The following is a 20,838-nucleotide window of genomic DNA, read 5'->3' on the forward strand; positions in this document are numbered from 1 at the left end:
GTGGATGGATTGTGAATCTATGGATGAATAGATTGATGAGTGGGTAGATGGATGGATGGGTGGATGGATGGATGGATGGATGGACAGATGGATGAGTGGATGTATGGATTGTGAATCCATGGATGCGTAGATAGATGAGTGGGTAGATGGATGGATAGCTAGATGGGTGGATGGATGAATGGATAGATGGGTGGATGGATGGATGAACAGAGAGGTGGAAGGATGGATGGACGGCTGCATGCATGCATAATAAGTAGATGGACAAGTGGATGGATAGATGGGTGAGTGGATGGATGGATAGATGAATGGGTGAGTAGGTGGATGGAAAAAATGAACCTGTGATTTTTTTGAAGTGTATTTGGATATTTGAGAGGTTAGAACATATTTTCAGTTCCCAGGCCAAAAAAAAAAAAAAAAAAAGGCAGTAAATATAATAATGACATTAACATCTGTTCAGCTCCCCGTATGCCCCTGGAGTTAAAAATACTAAGTGAACAAGGAACGAGCTTTTGCCTGGAAGAGCTTAAAACAAATCTCTTGTAATTTTCAAAAGCTGCAATAAAGACTTCCTACAATATGACTTACAATCACTGGGAGGCAGTTTGTAGTAAACATAAGGTGGTACAGAAAATAAAAATCAAGTTTTTAGTGATATAATTTTTTCATACTTTTTCACAATGTTATGTTTCTTCTCTCCACCATAGTGGTCAGTTTTCTCTTGCAGTCGTCGGCCTGGACATAACGTCCTTGGGATTACGCTCCCTCAAGGAGATAAGTGACGGAGATGTGATCATCTCAGGAAACCAAAAACTGTGCTATGCAAATACAATAAACTGGAAAAAACTATTTGGGACTTCAAGTCAGAAGACCAAAATTATAAACAACAAAGATGAAAAAGGCTGCAGTAAGTAATCACTCTGGGTGGCTGCAGAGATGGTTTACATGGGTCGTCTATTTTGATTTAGAATAGTCCCAAACCTTTCAATTACATTTTTCATTCCTGAAGAAGCAGATTAAGAGAAATCTCTAGATTCCTAATTGGGAAGTTATCATGTGAAGTTCCTCGGAATAGTTTCTAGATCGCTCACATTTTACAGGATGAATTTGCCTTGAGGTTTAAGCTATCGATTATTTGTAATTTGCAGAACTAAATTTTGTATTATTTTACCTTTTATCTGTAGGTTTCTCTCTGTTCATTTCAGCCTCTGATGACTGTAGCTAGCAACACACACACACACACACACGCATGCACACACATGCACGCACACGCATGCACACGCGTGCAGATAGAATGAACATTTTACACCGACATTTCCTAGTCTGATGGTAGAGCCACAGGTAGCTGTTGAAGCCAGGGCATGGGCACTGCCTGGTCACTGGGAGAAGCAGGTCTGAGTTCACACCCTGACTCTAGCCCTTCCTAGCTTCCACACCTGGGTCAGTTTACTTAGTTTCTTTAGGCTTTGGCTTCCTCGGTGATTCTCACTGCTAGTGAGAGAATGAAATGAAATTTTATATGTAAAACTCTTTTTATTTTTTATTATTTTTTTAAGATTTTATTTATTTTGGGGTTTTTTTTTTTGCTTTTTGGGTTTTTTTGTTTTGTTTTGTTTTTTTATGTTCAGTTACCCACTGTATAGTACATCATTAGTTTTTGATGTAGTGTTTAATGATTCATGAGTTGCATATAGCACCCAGTGCTCATCACAACACATGCCCTCCTCAATACCCATCACCCTGTTACCCCTCCCTTAAAACTCTTGGCATGGTGCCCAGCACGTGGCAAGGAACCACGAACCTTCCCTGTGTTTCCATCGGCTGTGACATTCATCAGCAGAATGCTACCCAGGTCCAGTCCGGGAACCCTTGACTCCTAGTGGGGAAGAGGACTTGCAGTTGGCCTCCAGAGGCCCAGTTGGTGTCACTGCTTCTTCCAGTGCCCCCCCCACCCCCCACCCCCTGCATGTCCGTGCAGCTCAGGGTCACAGAGAACCCAGCACCTCATTTACAGGTCTCACTTGGCCCGTCTAGTCGCTGTGCCGTAGCTGACCACTGTGGCTCACTGTGTCTTCTCAGAGGCCATCGGCCACGTCTGCCATCCCTTATGCTCATCAGAGGGCTGCTGGGGCCCAGAGCCCAAAGACTGTGTGTCCTGCCGAAACGTCAGCCGGGGCAGGGAATGTGTGGAGAAGTGCAATGTTCTGGAGGGGTAAGTTATTTTTTACCACCTGTGTTTTGATAAAAGTTAAGACAATTGTTTTTATAGGTTTACAGTTATTCACAATGATCCTATTGCTTTTTTCCCCCCCCTTTTTCCTTTGTTTTGGTTTATTTGTTGACAGGTGTTAATCACAAAAGAACATGAACAAACTTTTTTCATGGCTTAACCCAGTCCACCAATTTGTAGAGTCTCTGTTTTGGAAATCTCTGATGTTTTTCTAAGCCACACAGAGTTCCCAAGACAAATGGAAAAGTCATAAGTGGTTCGTGTGGCCAAGACCACAGTCATTTAGACTTTTCTTTGCAATACACTCTCCCTGGCTTGTCAAAATAGATTAATATAAATTACATTTCCCAGTTAATTTTTGTTTTATGTTCAAGAAATACTGAACCGTGCATATAACTTTAAATGTAACCATGGACAAAGAAACAAACAGCCACATAATCATTCTTAAATTTATTTGCAATTGATTTCTATCTGTCGATTCTCTGGGAATCTTGAGATTGGTATAAAGCTTTGAATGTTCTAAAATAATGACTAAGAATAAATTAACAGGAAAGCAAAATTGAAGGAGAGAGGCAGGGGCTTTTTTTTTTTTTTTTTTTTTTTAATTAGAAGAAAAGGGGAAATTTTGTGAGAGAGAAGGAGCCATAGGACCATAGGAATTACAGATGGCTACAGGAAACCTTCCTTCTTGTTTCACTGTCAGGGCTTGGATCCAGAAATATTCGGGAGCAGGATGAGAAGACCAAGTCCAGTTCTGTAGGAACCCTTTAGCAGATAGGCTCAGGAACCTAACAGAGTACTTTGTACAATTGACAGTGTTGTTTCAACAAGAAATATTAGTTTCCATATCTTTTTAAAGAGAGAAGGAACTGGGGCGCCTGGGTGGCTCAGTCGGTGAAGCATCTGCCTTCAGCTCAGGTCGTGATCTCAGGGTCCTGGGATCGAGTCCCACATTGGGCTCCCTGCTCGTCGGGGAGCCTGCTTCTCCCCGCCCTCCACCACTTGTGCTCTCTCTCTCTCTCGCTATCTCTCTCTCAAATAAATTAATGAAATCTTTAAAAAAAGAGAGAGAGAAGGAATTAAAATAACTCTGTTGGTCGTGCCTTTCTGTTAAAGAACGCTGGTTTCTGGCACTTGCTCAGTCTGCAAGATTGAGTCCTCCCTCAGGCATTGTAACTCAGAAGCGGGAAGGAAAAAAACCAACTGGGCATATTTGGTTTAATTGATAACATAAGGGAGGATTTATGGAACATGTTGTGGGGTGTAAACAGTCCTTGTTCACTGGAGTGAAGACCAGTAGTTAATTACCAGGCAGCTTTCAGCCTTAATAGCTCTCACAACTATTTTGTCTTTTCAATCAAACATCGTCTTCTTGCTTAACATTGATCTAGACATCTTGGAGAAATCACCAAACTCTTAGAAGCAAAATTCTTCACACCTGTGTTCCATACTTACTGTTTTTCTTAATAACCAGGGAGTAAGTTCTAATATCTCTCCTTCCTTTTCCTGTACATTAGTCTACAGTTCATCATTTAAAGAAATGATTTAAATGATTCTAAAAAAGCCTAATTTAAATATCCATGAATCTCATATTGGGGGAGAGGTCGCCTCTTAAGGACGATTCCTTTTTTCATTTATCGGCTTGTTTGCCTAATGGACAAAAATGATGCCTTGTAGAAAAATGCAGGGAAGATGTTTGGATTATAAATGAAACTTGTGGGTTTGTTCAGGAAGAAGATGACCAAGGATTCAGTTAATACAATCAGTTTATGATATTATAGTATAATCCGAGATTCCCAATGGTTACATGTTGACCTTTTTTTTTTTTTTTTTGCTTTGCTGAGAAAAGGCATTTGCATCACCTAAAGTTTTAGACAAATTAACTCAGACGGTTGTAACCCCCAGTGTTTTGAAGCAGGATCGCTAGAGATGGTACTGATCAGTTTCCTTTCTTCTCTCAGGGAGCCAAGGGAGTTTGTGGAGAATTCCCAGTGCATACAGTGCCATCCAGAATGCCTGCCCCAGGCCATGAATATCACCTGCACAGGACGGGTGAGGAGCACATTGGATAGTATTCACTCCGACATCCTGGGAGAAGGCTTCCCAGCAGCAGAACCACGGTGATGAGCCGACCTCACTGCAGCCACCAAAGGCGGCCATCCCAGCCCAGACAAGGGGCCTTGGGACCCCACAGCGGCATCTAAGAGGCTGTGGTTGAGCTGACGTCATCACGCAACCCACCTTGAAAGAGCACTCACCCTTTCTGTCCAACACCCCCCAACACGTTTAATAACATCTACTCTTTCACCAAAGGGAGGCCTATGGTAGACTGGGTACATGGTCAGCCAGTTTTCACTGTTTCTGACATCTGTTGTCGTTGCTTCATCCTTTTAATCAAACATCATCAAATTCTTATTGAACATTAGTTCACAGCTATTCAAAGCATTTTTAAAGACACACCTAGCAAAACTTTTCGAAGTTCAGTTTTCTGTCTGCGTGATGTTTTAAAGAGCATAAGTGAGAATTCAGGTCCCCCTCACACCAGTGTCCTAATGTTCGTTCTCAATATTATTTATAAGGACATCTGTGTGGACTTGAGCTTCAACAGCCATACCTAAATCTGCTAATTGAAATCGTTTTTCAGAGGTTCTCTCTGAATTGGGCAGAAGGCTGTGTTTTTGAAGTTTATAGGCTGTCAACGTGGCAAGTTACAGAGTAAACCATTGGTCTATAAGTTCACATGGTGTTGGTAAATTTTCATCATTGATCTAAATCAGCTGCTGATACCGACTCAGTCATCTGATTGTTCTGGTTCTGAGAACACTCGGTCTTTGGACAAAACGGAGACCTCAGAGAAGTTCACCAACAGACACTCCCTCCCTACCCGTTTTATTTCAGTCCCTTTGTGAAGTGTGCGAATACCACCCGAGCAGTCCCCATGCTGTCATTTCTGCATTTTTCGAGGACCCTCTGAGTTTGACAAACAGTCAGAGGTAGCCCGGTACACAGTTAATTGTGCAGCCACCTTGTTGTCCCTAGAGAAACACAGACGTAGGCTTTCTTAAATTGGCCTCGGCAAGTCTGGCTTCCCACAGAGCCTTCCTTGAAGCTCAAGCGTGTTATGCAAGAAGGTCCATCTGAGCAATAAAGATGTAAATGTACTTATAGACCCATTAGATTGTTTTGACGGAGAAGGATACCCGTAATCTGTTAAGTAAAATGTAACCAAGTACTTAGTATTGTTACATCCTAAATGCCTTGAAAGTCGGGCAGACTTTACAGGAAGCTGTTCGCCGCGGTCCTGTCCAGCGACGGCAATCCCAGACAAGCTTGTTGTTTTTCTACTTGAGGCTCTTCTATCATTATTGGCTGTTTTCACAGTAAGTTCTGCAAGAGAAAGAAAGGTGCATGAAGGTCTTCCTCTGTCCTGGCAGGGCCCAGACAGCTGTGTGAGGTGTGCTCATTACGTCGACGGCCCCCACTGCGTCAAGACCTGCCCGGCTGGCGTCATGGGAGAGAACAATACCCTGGTCTGGAAGTTTGCCGATGCCAGCCTCGCCTGCCATCTGTGCCATTCCAACTGTACCTACGGGTGAGCCAAAGCTTGGCCTCTGCTGAAGGTCAGGTCGAAATGTGTCCTGTTTTAATGATACGTAACCAAAAAAGAGTGAATCGAGTGGAGGACAGGGAGTGGTTTTTCTGATGCACTTGAAGGAGAGTACGAGTTGGCTTCTTTGACTTCGTATTCAGCAGTCAGTTCTGCAAACCGGCTTTGCCAAGGACCTCCATCTCGCTACCCGAGTCGACTCTCTTCCAGCACCTGGCCTGTCACTGTCCTTGTCAGGCACGTCTTCAGATGTAAAGCGGCCTTTCTTTCCCTCTGAGCTACTCGCGTGTCTGTAGCTTCCTGGCCTAGTAACCCCTGCAGCTTTGCTTTTTGCAGCTCCAGAGGCTGCAAAAATCCTTGCATGTGGTCCCCAAATTTACAATTTCGATTTGCACTCACTTTGCATAGTGTCCCCATCCGGGGACTGCCGGGCATTGTGGGGGAGAACAAGCGAGTGAGCAGAGTTATTTTGAGGAGGGTGGGAGTTTATCAGTGGTCATTCATCAGTGATGCCTTTTGTCTTTGACTTCTGGTTTTCCTGGGAGATTATAGAGTGAAATAGCGAGGCCTCCCATGCATCCCACGGCCTGAAAAAGCCTGTGAGTGTGTGTGTGTGTGTGAGTGATGTAGGGAGGAAGGCCCAAAGGCACTAGGGGGAAAGGAGCAGGACAGCATGGAAATGGGGACGGAACAGACCCTCCCCTCCGAGAGAAGTGTACAGATCCCAGCCCTTGACTGAGATAGGAAACGGGGTGCTCGAAGGCGCCCCCATCCTGTTCACAAATTTGAAATGTAGACCTTCATCCTTTCCCAGGCCGTGAAACGGTAGTCTCCCCCACCTCCTTTTTCAAACTGAAATAGAGCTGAATCACAATGTTATATTCGTTTTAGTGATTTGACAATACTATATACATTATGCAGTGCTCAGCACAGAAAGTATAGTCAGAATTATTACATTATGGACTATATTTTCTTTTTTTTTTTTTAATTTTTTTTTTTAAAGATTTTATTTATTTGAGAGAGAGAATGAGAGAGAGCAAGCACATGAGAAGGGGGAGGGTCAGAGGGAGAAGCAGACTCCCCGCTGAGCAGGGAGTCCGATGCGGGACTCGATCCCAGGACTCCATGATCATGACCTGAGCCGAAGGCAGTCGCTTAACCAACGAGCCACCCAGGCGCCCTGGACTATATTTTCTACGCTGTGCTCCTATCCCCATGACTTACTTCTGTTACAACTGGAAGTTTGTACCTCTTAACCCCTTCACCCATTTTGTCCAGCCCCCTCACCCCCTTCCCGGCGGTAACCACAGGTTTGTTCTCTGTATTTATGAGTCTATTTCAGTCGTTCGTTTGTTCATTTGTTTTGTTTTCTTAGATCCTATATATAGGTGAAACCTTATGGTGTTTGTCCTTCTGTCCGACTCAGTTAGCATAATGCTCTGTAGGTCCGTCCATGCGCAACAGTATGAGTTGTCTTTTCCGTCGAATTAGGATATGTTGCTTTCCTACTGGTGTTTGTATTGGCAAAAGCTGCTATTCCTCCCAGCCAATGTATTCTGCCTTTTTACATCGTCCTGTAATCAAAGTAGGGGATGGTGGCCTCCCCCACTAGAATGGGAACCCAGCAGCTCAGGAGTCACTGAAGACCAGTGCTGTCTGTCCTGCGTGTAACTCGATTCAGTCGTGTGGGAGGGGGTGAAGCCGACTCCTGCTATTTCTTCCTGGCGTTCTGGGTCTGAAATCATCACTGCCATTTCCCGGCCACGGAGACTTGTCTTCCCTCATCTGTTCCTCCCCGCCTGCTCCTTGATCAGTATGGCTCTGGTCTTGGGCCCTCTACTCCCCTGCCCATACTGACATCCTAGAGCGAGACGTGAGGCAGCTACACCTATAAATATATCACAAAGTGTACGTGAAGGCATTTCAGTGGCAGAAGCCAGAAACCGTCTGCTTTGCTCAATGCTAGTACAACCCCCATCCCAGAGTACGTACGCAAAGGTACTTGCTGAGAGAATGAGCAAATGAATACCTGCAAAGTAAGTAAATGATTAACCACTGCCGCGGAATTGGGATTCATGGTGATTTTAATGATGTGAGGGTGATTTAAACATGTTGCCTTATGACTTAATAAAACCTCTCCAAGGGGCACCCGGGTGGCTCAGTCGGTTCGGCGTCTGCCTTAGGCTCGGTTCATGATCCCAGGGTGCTGGGATCGAGCCCCGCATGCTTCTCCCTCTCCTTCTGCCGTTCCCCACTGCTCATGCTCTCGTTCTCTCTCTCTCTCGCTCTACACACGCTCTCTCTCAAATAAGCAAAGAAAATCTTTTAAAAAAAACTCAGACAAAATACTGAAGAAGTGGAGCGATTAAAATGTGTGTTTTTCTTCTCAATTCCTACAGTTGTGCTGGGCCAGGTCTTGAAGGCTGTGCAAGAAACGGGTAAGTGTGATGATGTCTGTGTCCAGTGGACGCTCTCAGAGATGAGCAAACACCTAAGGGCAGAGATAACCCTCTCCCGCATTTCTGATCGCCCTCTACCTCGACAGCGTCTTCTCTGGGCCAGCACAGCATCCCTAGCAGAGACCACCCTGCTGAATGCACCCACCTCTCCCCCGCCTGCTTCGTTGGTGTGCTTTAGGGGAGGGGGCGCAGGGTGTGAGCCCTGGGACCCGCTCCGTGTGGCCCCAGCACTCAGTGCCCAGGGCTTCTCTCTACATGGAGCCTGTCTCTGACATCTTTGGTTACACCAGGTTTGCTGGATCCTTCTCCTAGCTTCTCTTCTTTTCGTCCTTGCTGACCCAGTGGACCCTATCTCAGACCTTCACGTTTGAGGACAGAGCTCCAGCTTGGGGGGATTTTCTCCCCTGACCGACCTTTTCAAAACAATGACTTCCTTCAGCGTTTCAATTCTGATTAATTTGCCATCATTACTTGAAATGCTGCACTAAGAAAAGCAGAATTGGGAATCCCTGGTCAGACTCATCAGGAAAGAGTCTGGCAAGGAATCGGAATTACGCGCAAGGCACTTCTTTGCCATTCCCGACATACCCAACGCGAACCAGACTTCCAGGCACCTCTTCCATTTCGAGTAATGTCTGCATAGTCCCTTCTTCAACAACCTGCCTGCCCTCCATGTCAGCTGACTCTTCTGCCCCAGCATTAGCCATGAGAATAAATCCTACCTACTATCAAGTGAAACGTGAAAGACGAGTAAGGCAGTTTCTCAGAGATAAAGATTTCCTTGCATCCCTTCCTCTTTGCTGAGCCTATATCAGCAAAATTTGTCCTATCTGTACCCTCATAATGAGGTTTTCCATCAAAGCCCCACCTTGAAACTAGTCAATGACCATTCTTTGTTATATTTACTCTTTTTATTTTTTTTCTCTTTTTATTCACTTACCCTTATTCCAGCTCCCCATGGAACACATACTCTGTAATAAATTGCTCTTTATATCGTTCTAGTGTTCCTTTCAAGATAGTAAAAACTCACTAATGCAAACTGCGTTAATTGGGGGGATGGCACAATGCAGGAGACGACTTTTGCACTCACTCAGGAGAAAGTGTTGTAGATATCATTGTCGCTGGAGCACCTTTGACCCACTTACCAGAAATTTGTAAGAATGTTGGGGTATTTATGTGCTAATGATACTAATTAATCTTCGATAATTCTTCAACATTTCTTCCTGAAAATATGAAGTTTGCCAGAAGCTCAAATGGAATAGATACTTGAGAATAATAATTGTATAAAGAGTCTAAATTCAGAATCCACGAATTCAGATGGTTCTTTCTCCAGTGAACCTCAGAACCTTCGTTTTGAGTTTTTGTTGTCCCTGAAATCAGGCTCAACCTCGGTGGGAAGAAGGAGGGTGGTAGAGTGGTTTTGCTGTTACACAGTAACATCACTCATTTATGACAGTGATGCTTTTTGTGTTGAAATCCTATCACTTTATAATCTCCCCCAAGCTTATTCATAAAGCATTCCACACGGCTGTGGGCCCCTCTTGAAAGCCAAGGACTCTTCGAAGAGGCTCAACGTTGTGGAAAGGGTGCCTTCACCCAGGCAAGCCAGGAGACAATGCATGTCTTATGCATGTGGCATTCTAGGCTTCAAATGTAGGGAGATACTCTGGGGATAAATGCAAATTCATATGAAAAGCATTATTATTTTTTTTTTTAAAGATTTTATTTATTTATTTGAGAGAGACAGTGATAGAGAGAGAGCATGAGAGGGGGGAGGGTCAGAGGGAGAAGCAGACTCCCCGCCGAGCAGGGAGCCCGATGCGGGACTCGATCCCAGGACTCCAGGATCATGACCTGAGCCGAAGGCAGTCGCTTAACCAACTGAGCCACCCAGGCGCCCGAAAAGCATTATTGAAGTCTGAGTTACTTTTTGAATTATGCGGTTTCTTAATCAATAGATTAAACTATAATTGTCATATGGGGATGTCCAGATGATACCTCAATTTAAAAAAATGTAAGAAAGCTGGGACGGAGGGCCTTCTTATGCTCAAGAAGGTGGAAACACTACCCTAGAAACTCTTTGCGTTCTTTCCTCTCTTTAGAAGCCACGTGGAATCTACTTTCTGAGATAATGTTAAATGATGGCAAGGCGTCAAAAAATGCAAGAAATGATAAAATGCCAGCGTAATGAAATCTGTCAGCAAGCCTCACTTTCCCATGTCCCCCTCTCGTTCCAGGCCCAAGATCCCATCCATTGCCACTGGCATTGTGGGTGGCCTCCTCTTGGTGGTGGTGGTGGCCCTTGGGGTGGGCCTCTTTTTGCGCCGGCGCCACATCGTCCGGAAGCGCACGCTTCGTAGGCTGCTGCAAGAAAGAGAGGTGAGTGGGTGCCCAGGCCCAGCACGCCCTGCCAGCGTCCCTAGCCCCAGCTCCCCAGACAGGAACAGGGGCTCACCTGCCAAGCCTTGGCATTCAAGATTTTGTATTTTAAATATGTAATTGTATTACTATGTTTTATGTCTGATGGTGGAAAAACCAGAAAGAATCTCTGAATGTCCCGTTATAAACCACTAGTTACATTTTGGTACAGCCCTGGAATGAAATAAGTCACAACATGGATACAAAGCCATGTGGCATGCATGCGTATATGTGCACAGAAGGGCTTGTGAATAGGCGTCCGTTGGTTCCTGTGAAGGCACGTGGTTGAGATGTTACTGTGGAAAATCCCATTGTCTACACAGTGCTGTTGCTTTGAGCTCTGTTTGTGACTCACTTGAGCCGGCATCCTTGTGTCCCACAGGGTGTCAGAAGCCAGGGTCCCTGGGAGGAGAGACCCACGGCAGCTCATAGCATAAAGGCACTTGCGTGTTAGGACGCCCAGCAGGCTACCATTGTGACCAACCCTCTCGAAATGTTCCTCACCAAAATCCTCTCAATCCAGCTAATTGACTGGAAAAGAGAAATTGCATTTGTCGAAATGGAGCTGTTCTGTTCAAGGATACCCATACCCGGAGTCCCTTTGTCAGCGTATCTTTCGTGAAGTTCTTTGAGAAGGCGTGCATTTCTTCTTTCACGTGAGCGTGGCAGGTTGTTTGTGCTGAAGCACATCCACACGTGGCCGTGTGTGGGCCTGGCTAACACCCGCCTCCACGTGCGCCTTGAGCGTTGAGGTGGTGGCTCTTCTTCCTTGTCTCTCACAGCTTGTTGAGCCTCTTACACCCAGCGGAGAAGCTCCCAACCAAGCTCTCTTGAGGATCTTAAAGGAAACGGAATTCAAAAAGATCAAGGTGCTGGGCTCTGGAGCGTTTGGCACGGTGTACAAGGTGAGGCCGCCAGGGCACCAAGACTTCTGGGGACGCGGGTTGGTGGGCAGAGCCAGAGTCCTGGGCTGTCTTCTGCTCATCAACCTCATCTACTCTTTGTGTTGCTCATGGTTTGGGAAATTCCAGCGTCTTCCCCAAGTTGCCAAGAGGAAATCTTGTATAACCATGGTGACAAATAAGGGGTCCTGTGGGGCCCCTACACAGGCATCAAAGTTTTCAGCGACAGCAGCGGTGACTTTGTAAAGGGGTGGGTGGCAGAGACGGAGTCCGAAGGAGGGCTGCCTACCACTGTGTGACAGGATCCAAACAAAGCCCAGGTCAAAACAGCTCCTCTTAATTCATTTTTTTCTGGATCCTGTTACATCACGGCTGATTTCAATTAGGCTGACACCCAGTATCTCAGAATTCTGAACAGAATGACCCACACTGGGTTTATAACTGGCACAGCCTTAGGGTTTTTCATCTAACGACTCTGATTCATGGAACGTGATAGCAGAAGAGCTGCGGAGAGTCACGGCTCCTAGCACCGATGGCCTTGGGGCGCAGAGCTGTGCTCAAGGTCCCTCGCCCTTTGGGACGGCGTCACTGGTAAAGTCCGTCTGTCTCACAAGTCAGCATATTGCATAAAATGACAAGTGCCAGTTAATGTCTTCTCTCCCTCATCACAGGGACTCTGGATCCCGGAAGGTGAGAAGGTTAAAATTCCCGTGGCCATCAAGGAATTAAGAGAAGCCACATCTCCAAAAGCCAACAAGGAAATTCTTGATGTAAGTTTCTCCTTTGTTCTCTAATTGTCCACAGGCCTGGACATCAGAAGGCACATTTTCTGGTGTCTAGCAGCACATTGTCCTGTTCTGGACTTTTTTTCATCACCACATTCTAAATGTTCACTTTTCATGTCTTTTTTCTTTCTGGCTGCAGTTGGTATAATTCCCTCAGGCCTTCTCCTATAGAGAAGAGTCGCGTCTTCCATTCTACTCTCTGTCTCTCCCAAAAGGATAGAAACTCACAATCGTTGGATGTCCACCAAGGGCCAGTCTCAGGACTAGTTCTTTGCACACACTACCACAGTGAACTCTCCTGACCAGCCTGTGGTCAGTATGCTTTGGAAGCATTAAGAAGCTTGCTCATACTTACGTGGTTGGCATAGGATTCCAGCCCATTGCTGTTTCTGCCTCTGAAATGCATGTCCATTTTGCTCCACCAAGTTATCTTTGAAATGGCTTTTTTTAAAGGTGCCTAGGATTACAATATGATGCTCTATAAACTCTATAAACTGTTGCCCATCTTCTGTACTTTCCCCCCAGATAATGTATATGTTATTTCCAGGGTCCTTTGCTAGTTTATGGAGTGTCTTTGGAATGTCCCACAAGATTATTTTCACATCTTGTCTTTCAGTTCCACTGAACTTTCTTCACCTTCTCTGGATCCTCACCAGCCAATAAGGGGGCTTCATCCTCTTAAACAGAGGCTGGCTGAAAGAGGGGCCACCATGGGATGTGGCAGAGCCCGCTTCAGGGGATGCTCAGGAGGATCCAGTGGGCAAATGGGGTCTTGTTGTTGACACCGTTGGCCTCGGGTTGCTGTGGGTCGATGCAAACTTTTGCTCTCATCCCAAAGCAGAGCCAGAGAAAGAGAAGGTAGAGAGGCTTAGCAGAAGGTTAGGGAAAACAGAGTCAAAGAAAAAAAAAAAAACAAACAAACAGCTGCCTCAGAAATCTAGACAATTTAGTTATCTTACAGTCGAGAAGGACAAGAGCCAAACTATTCCCCACTCTTGGTTCTAACCCACAGAATATATACCAAGCAAGGCAAACACGGACCTTTTAAAAACTGTTAAAATTTTAGGGGAGCCTGGGTGGCTCAGTCGTTAAGCGTCTGCCTTCGGCTCAGGTCATGATCCCAGAGTCCTGGAATCGAGCCCCGCATTGGGCTCCCCGCTCCGCGGGAAGCCTGCTTCTCCCTCTCCCACTCCCCCTGCTTGTGTTCCCTCTCTCGCTGTGTCTCTCTCTGTCAAATAAAATATTAAAAAAACAAATTTTAATTTTATATGTAAAAATTTTAAATTTAAAAATTAGACACAATGCACTTCCCAGTGGCATAACCACTGTGGACTTGAAATTCCTCCCGCAGGCTTCCTTTCTTTATTATTATGGGGAAATTCCCTTATTATTATGCAGAAACTCCCACTTTGGCACACTCCTCAATGTATTAATAAAGTGCAGTAGCAAATTGTACACATTGAAGATATACTGATCCAGCAAAATTACCTTTCCTTTTAATGGCTTACAAGTTAGCGTGGAGTCCTTTTAACATTACGTCAGCTCATCTCAGCATAACCACAGAAATATGTGCCTGACGTCTCTTCACCTAGAACCTAGAGCTCTCTCACCGATACTGGTTTTTTTTTTTTCTTTTATATATATTTTTTTATTCTTATGTTAATGCCCATACATTACATCATTAGTTTTAGATGAAGTGTTCCATGATTCATTGTTTGTGCACAACACCCAGTGTTCCATGCAGAACGTGCCCTCCTCAATACCCACCACCAGGCCAACCCATCCTCCCACCCCCCTCCCCTCTAGAACCCTCAGTTTGTTTTTCAGAGTCCACCGTCTCTCATGGTTTGTCTATCCCTCCGATTTCCCCCGCTTCACTCTTCCCCTCCCGCTACTCTCTTCTTCTTCTTTTTTTTTTTTTCTTAACATATATTGCATTATTTGTTTCAGAGGTACAGATCTGAGATTCAACAGTCTTGCATAATTCACAGCGCTTACCAGAGGACATACCCTCCCCAGTGTCTCACTGATACTGTTAAAAAGAAAAGCTTTTTTCTTTTTTTGCAGAGTTTGCTTCCTTAATTCATTCTTCTCATTCAAGATACTGTAATAAATCTCACAAAACAATGTTGAGGTGTGAATTTCAGCAATATTTACAACGCCGAGTAAGGGTGCTTTTGAAGACAATAGCTCTGCTTTGGGAGGGAGGTAGTTTTCACTGCTAAGGACCTCCGGGGCCCCCAAAACTGGAGGAAACCCGCTTTTGTGGGGTAGAGGAGGGGTGGAGGATAAACACTGAAAAGTCTAAAAAGTGAGTCCCTATTTTCCTCTTGTTCTCCCTCTCTCCTGCTCTCTTCTCCCTCCGTTTTTTTGGAGAAGTTTTGTTTGTTTTGTTTTGTTTTTGTGTTTTCCCCCCAGCGTTCCTGGGGTATAATTGGCAGACAGCATGGTGTTAGCTGAATGTGTCCAGCAAGACAGCTTGACTTGCACGGTGATTACCCCAGTAAGCTTCGCTGGCGTCCTTCACCGCCTGTAGATACGATAAAAAGAAAAAGCAAAAGAAGAAAAAAAGTGTCTCCCTGCCATGAGAACTCTTAGGATCTTCTCTCTTGACTTTCTTATATACCAGACCGCAGTCTGGTATACTGCCCCTTTTCTCCCTCCGTTATTTTATTCCTGCCTTTGATTCTGGTTTCTGCTCAACTCCTGTCTTCTCTCGTGTCACAGTTCCTCGGTGACAAACTAGAGGGCTTGTCATCTGCTTTTCCTGAAGCTCAGTCTGCCCAGAACTCAGCAATCCCATGGGTGTGGGATGATGCCTGGGTGATGGGGAGCCCCTGAAGGAAAGGAGCAGGGACAGTCTGCCAAATTTAGGAAGCAAAAGCCAGTGATTCCAAAGCCGCTTTCTTTTTTTTTCTCTTTTAATTTTTTATTTAAATTCACTTAGTCGACATAGAGTACATCATTCGTTTCAGATGCAGTGTTCAGTAATTCATCACTTGCGTATAGCACCCAGTGCCCATCACATCACGTCCAAGGCCAGTGTCAACAGTGAGCTAAGGAGCAAGTGAATTCTGCGACAGGACAGCCCATGGGGCTGCACCTGTCCTTTGAAATGCTCACGCTCACTTGTAAATGGGCCCACTCACCCAGGACTTGACACTCTGATTCCCCCGTGGGGATCAGAAGCTGCTGACTGTGGCGTAGTTAACTGATACAGTTTCAGAAATGTGGGGGCACCTACTCTTCATTCTGAAGGCTAATAAGCATATGCCTTTCCTGAAGGAGTTGAAAATCTAGTAGAATCTTTTCCCCCAATTCTTAACCTAAAACAGTTCACAGATGAGGGAGACAAGCAAGAAGTCAGGCACCAAAGATCATTTTGGCAATTGGGACAAAACAATAGACTTTCAAGGTCACGGAGCCTCAGAGACCCGGTCCCACGTGACTCAGACATCAGCCTTGAGGTCTCTGAACATGGGCGCCTGGCCACAGCGTCCCCCTCAGAGATTGCTGTGGAATACCAAGCATTCTTGCTGCAGGCCACAATACACCTTTGAAATCCTAAGATAAACAGCTAAGAACAAAGCTCACTTTAACTTCTGCGCTCACCAAACAGGACACCCGACCAAACAGCGTCTCCATTGTCCTTGGGGGTGGGGCGGAAGTGATGACCTAGTTCTGTTGCTCTATCAGATTTTAATAGGATCGGGGATCTGGCAGAGCTCCAGGCTCTGTGTGGCCCAACACCCACGCCCGGTGCTCTGTTCCCCGATCCCGGGGTCCAGGTCAGCTCCTCACGGCCCCGCAACAGATGGGCTGCTCAGATTTGCTCTGGTTTGCAGATTTTTCTCCCCTCTAAAATGAATACAATATGTTTCCAAATCTCAACCAGATCTTGAGAAAATAGGAACGGCCAGAGGATTTCTTTGGTGTTATGGTTGTACAGTTTCCCAGACTTGGGGGAGAGACGTGATTTGTGCATTTCTGGCAATCACATGGCCTATTAATTTTTCCATAGCCTTTCCAGTTTAAATTTAGGGCAGGCAGTGGAAAAAGAATGCAAACATTTATGTATGTGCTGTGTGTGTAATGAGGTCTGGAGCTTTCTGGTAGCCCATTCACCAGAGCACTCAGCAGGGCATCGCAGGGGACCGCAGGGAACAGCATGTGGGGGTGACGAGGGGGCTTGCAGAGGGTGTCGCCCTTGTGAGGAGACCCATATGTGGGCCCAGCTCTGACACAGAGTGTCCTGGTTAGCCGTTCGCGTCCCCGGGCCTCAGTTTCCTTTTCAGATGAGTAATGCACGTGCGGGGCTTTCCAATTCTAACTTTTTATCAACAGCCCTTCTCAAGTTTTAAGGGATGTTTGCAGGTCCATAAGTATCAAATGTCTACTCTGCTCTTTAATGTTGTGATATGATGTTTACAATACAGAAGAAAAGAAAGGCCAGCTATGCTTGCAAGGAGAGGGCCTAACCACTCAGGAAAGCACCCACACAAACGTTCTGCAGCGAATATTAAAAGCTGTAGGAATTTTTGTTGTTAACGGAAGTGCATGGTCTGTGATTTGTTTTAAATTTCTGGCTTTGTATGATTGCAGTGTAGTTCAATCCTGACATTTTGGGGCAGTTACCTGCCTAAATATGTGTTCAGTACCACTACAAAGACCAAAGAGTTGACGTAGGTCCTTGCACCGCACCCAAGTATTAACCCCACTTGCCGAGGCAGCAAGAACATGTAGGGGATATCAAGGCAATAAATAAGCAGTGTTTACCAGCAAAATACAGTGCTAAAAAGCACTGGGCAAAAGCTAGGAGCTGAGAATGCAGTCCTTTCCTCAAAGAGCACGGTGGGGAGGAAGGACATTTTACAAAAATCACACAAGTATTTAAGTGCAGATTATGTAATGAGTGCTCCAGAGCCCTCAGAAGCCCCTGGAGGGTTTGTTCAAACAGATTGCTGGGCCCCACCTCCTTGCATCTCGCACCGAAGGCCTGGGTAGGGCCCAAGAATTTGCATCTCTAGCAAGTTCCCAGGCAGGGAAGAGCCGGCTCCCCCAAGGAAGAAAACTGCAAGATGCCTGGAGAGTTTAAGACTGGGGATTCGGGAAGGCCCCTCGGAGGAGGAGTCAGACGAGGAAAGAGGAGGTGGGAGGGCATTCCAGGCAAAGGCCCTCTTGTGGCCCAGGGCCTGACGGAGGGTTAAGAGAGCTGAGAGCCAGGAGGACGAGGAAGGGGGGTTTCTGGAGGAGGGGCTGATGTGCTAGGCGTGGGGCTGCCCATGAACTGTGAGGCCAGAGGATGGCTTAAGGCAAGAAACAAGGTGCAATCCAGTTTGTGTTCAGGAATCTGTGTATGTGCCCTCCATCCCCAGCCCCACTCTGTTTCCTCGGTCACCTCCAGGTCCTCCAGTGTTCTCATCCCAAGTCTCCCCCACCCCCGCCCCAGCCCCACCCCTCCAATGCCTGAATCCACCTTCCACCCACAGGAGTGCTGGAAGTATAAAACATATTATATAAATATAAATATATAAATATAAAAAGGAACCTCAGAGCTCTCTCTTGCAGGCCGTGTAGTCCTTTTCACAACTGATTTAAAGGTCACCACCTTTTGTGTTTGAAAGGGAGACAGAATTTATGGGAGGAAAGTGAGGATTCCCTAATTCTCGGTGGGATTTAAGAGAGGGCCCCCGTTGTGTGAACACGTGTAAATAAACTCACTTCCTCTGCCCAAGAATAGGAGAAGGGTTACAATAGTCTATAGTCATGGATCTGTGTCCACGAGCAGCATGGTTTCTGAGCTCAAGACTGAGGCCGATGGCAACACAGATTTCGCATCCCCGGGCCTCAGTTTCCTTTTCAGATGAGTAATGCACGTGCGGGGCTTGTTCCTGTTCAGAAATGAATCCTGAGGGGCGCCTGGGTGGCTCAGATGGTTAAGCCTCTGCCTTTGGCTCAGGTCACGATCCCAGGGTCCTGGGATTGAGTCCCACATCGGGCTCCCTGCTCAGCGGGGAGCCTGCTTCTCCCTCTGCCACTCCCTCTCTCTATCTCTCTCTCTGCCTCTCATGAATAAATAAAACATTTAAAAAAAAAAAAAAAAAAAGAAATGAATCCTGAGCAGCCAGCAGAGTCTGGGGTCCCTGTAATGTGATGCCCGCTGTCCAATTCAAAGCCTGAAACAGGCCCACTGGAGGGGCGTCTCCAGCCTGGTGAGAATCGATGGCCTCCGTGGGGACCTCTCCCTGCCGTATCTCTGCGTGTGTGTGTGTGTGTGTGTGTGTGTGTGTCGATTTGGCGGGAAAGTCGCTATCAAGCCTTAGGGACCCAGGCATGGATTTCTGCAGGCCCTGACGACATTTTAAACTGCGGCAGCTTTATTTAGCCTCGGAAGGCAGCTATGCTCACCACTATACCACCAACGCCGGCTTTTTATTTAGCGTCGGGACAGAGAGCTTCCCAGCAAAGGCATCAGCAGCAATGCTCAAACCCAGAGACATCAGGTCCATTTTCATTCAGTGTGTTGCCACTGGGGAACTCCTTGCGTTGCGCTCAGAGGGTGCTGTTTTCCACAAAATGACGGTCAATTCACCATCTAATATGTACGTAATAGGCCCCACATAAATGTCCACTGAATGTGGACACGGGCTACCCTGTCCTGTATGTGTACACATTTTGGAACTCAAAATCACGTTTGTGCTTTGCTTTTTTTTTTTTTTTTTTTTAAACCTGGGAAGGGGTCTGTCCCTTTAGCCGTGGTGCGGAGCCCTTCTAACGCTTTTCCCTTGTCCACGCAGGAAGCCTACGTGATGGCCAGCGTGGACAATCCTCATGTGTGCCGCCTCCTGGGCATCTGCCTGACCTCCACGGTCCAGCTTATCACACAGCTCATGCCCTTTGGCTGCCTCCTGGACTATGTCCGCGAGCACAAGGACAACATTGGCTCCCAGTACCTGCTCAACTGGTGTGTGCAGATTGCAAAGGTAAATCGAGAGGGGACCTGCCTGGAGGAGTGTGCACATAGCAGCTCTGAGAGTAGGGCAGATACGCCCACTAAACAGCAGGTGAAGCTACCTTAGCTCGCTGTCCCCCCCCCGCCCCCCCCACCGCACTTCCTGTGTGACTAACGAAAGCTGCAAAGAAAAGCAGCAACAGGAGGGGCACCCGGGTGGCTCAGTCGGTTAAATGTCTGCCTTTGGCTCAGGGCATGATCCCGGGGTCCTGGGATCGAGCCCCGCATCTGGCTCCCTGCTCCGTGGGAAGCCTGCTTCTCCCTCTCCCACTGCCCCCCACTTGTGTTCCCTCTCTTTCTGTCAAATAAATAAAATCTTTAAAAAGCAGCAAGGGGGAAAAATAAAGGCAACCGGAAAAGCAACAATTGGGTTCCCCATCCTGGGATAACTAAATTTGCCAAGAGGGTATGTACCACATGCATTTTGTTTTGGACTCAATCAAATGGATTACCTTTTGCATCCAATCAGGGTCTGTCCCCATGCATGGTGAAAATCTAATTATTCAGCTACATTTAAACAATGTTCGCTTTATTAGGTGCTCAGTATGGTTTGATGCTAGTGTTCTTTCTCGGGTGTTCTTTTGGTTGACTCTTAGGGTAATCTGTAGTAGAGGAGGAACTGTGGCTTCTACCCCATCAGGACTTGCTAACAAGGCAAGCAAGGAGGCTGAGGCTGGGCTGGGCAGACCCAGAGGACAGGGGGGCTGTGGAGACAGGGCAGGTGCTGTGCAGGTTGGAGGGGCACTAGCAGGTGAACAGATGCTTTTGTGCTTTGCTGGGGTTCCTCACGGGCCCCACCTCCCCCGTTAACAGGCTCATTCCGGAGCACGGGATGGCGGAGAATGCAGCCAGGGGACAGGTGGCCCCACCTGCGTGCTGAGGATAGCCGCAGAACCATGTGCTGGGTACTGAGCGATTCACATGGCCTCCGAAGGACTTCTTACTTTAATCCCAAACTTCTCCCTCTTGATCCTAGCACTGCACCAGTTACTTGCACCCCAAATGGCTAAATTCTTTATTTTCTCCCGGCACTGTTTTACTCAGTTGAATTTAGGGCATTTGTGGGCAGGTCCCTTTCTGAGCGTGTGTATCATTGCCCGTTGGCTCCCTCCACAGAGCAGGGTGCGGAGGGGTGTGCCAAGGCCACGGAGCCAGAAAGCCTGGCTTCCATGAGGCCTTGTCTGGGCCCTGACTGCCCGTGCCTCCCCTGGCTGCAGTTGTAGTCGGTTTATTCCGGTGCCGTCTGGTGTCAATTTCTCAGCGGCAGCCCCTGGAGGCTTCCGGCACCTCGTCTGACCACCGCCGGCCACCTGGTGTGCTTGGCCTTCTCGCACCCATAACCTGGTCACAGAACAGAGGACTTCTTCGTTGGAACTAGATAGTGATCCCGGAAGAGGGGTGTGGGCCTCCCATGCAGTGATTTTATGA

General features: G+C 46.7%; 1 protein-coding gene across 1 annotated transcript in view; it reads left to right on the forward strand.

Annotated features, from left to right (window-relative positions):
- Nucleotides 1-20,838, forward strand: part of EGFR (epidermal growth factor receptor) — a 204,033-nt gene that overhangs the window by 161,981 nt on the left and 21,214 nt on the right. The window contains exons 12-20 of the mRNA XM_035026493.1: nt 705-904; nt 2,077-2,209; nt 4,189-4,279; nt 5,662-5,819; nt 8,234-8,272; nt 10,531-10,672; nt 11,494-11,616; nt 12,285-12,383; nt 19,196-19,381. Of these exons, the coding sequence (XP_034882384.1) occupies nt 705-904; nt 2,077-2,209; nt 4,189-4,279; nt 5,662-5,819; nt 8,234-8,272; nt 10,531-10,672; nt 11,494-11,616; nt 12,285-12,383; nt 19,196-19,381 (1,171 nt within the window). The remainder of the gene's footprint in view (nt 1-704; nt 905-2,076; nt 2,210-4,188; nt 4,280-5,661; nt 5,820-8,233; nt 8,273-10,530; nt 10,673-11,493; nt 11,617-12,284; nt 12,384-19,195; nt 19,382-20,838) is intronic.

The sequence above is a fragment of the Mirounga leonina genome, unplaced genomic scaffold (genome assembly GCF_011800145.1).
Source record: "Mirounga leonina isolate KUSES-001 unplaced genomic scaffold, KU_Mleo_1.0 Mir_199, whole genome shotgun sequence".
Taxonomy (NCBI): domain Eukaryota; kingdom Metazoa; phylum Chordata; class Mammalia; order Carnivora; family Phocidae; genus Mirounga; species Mirounga leonina.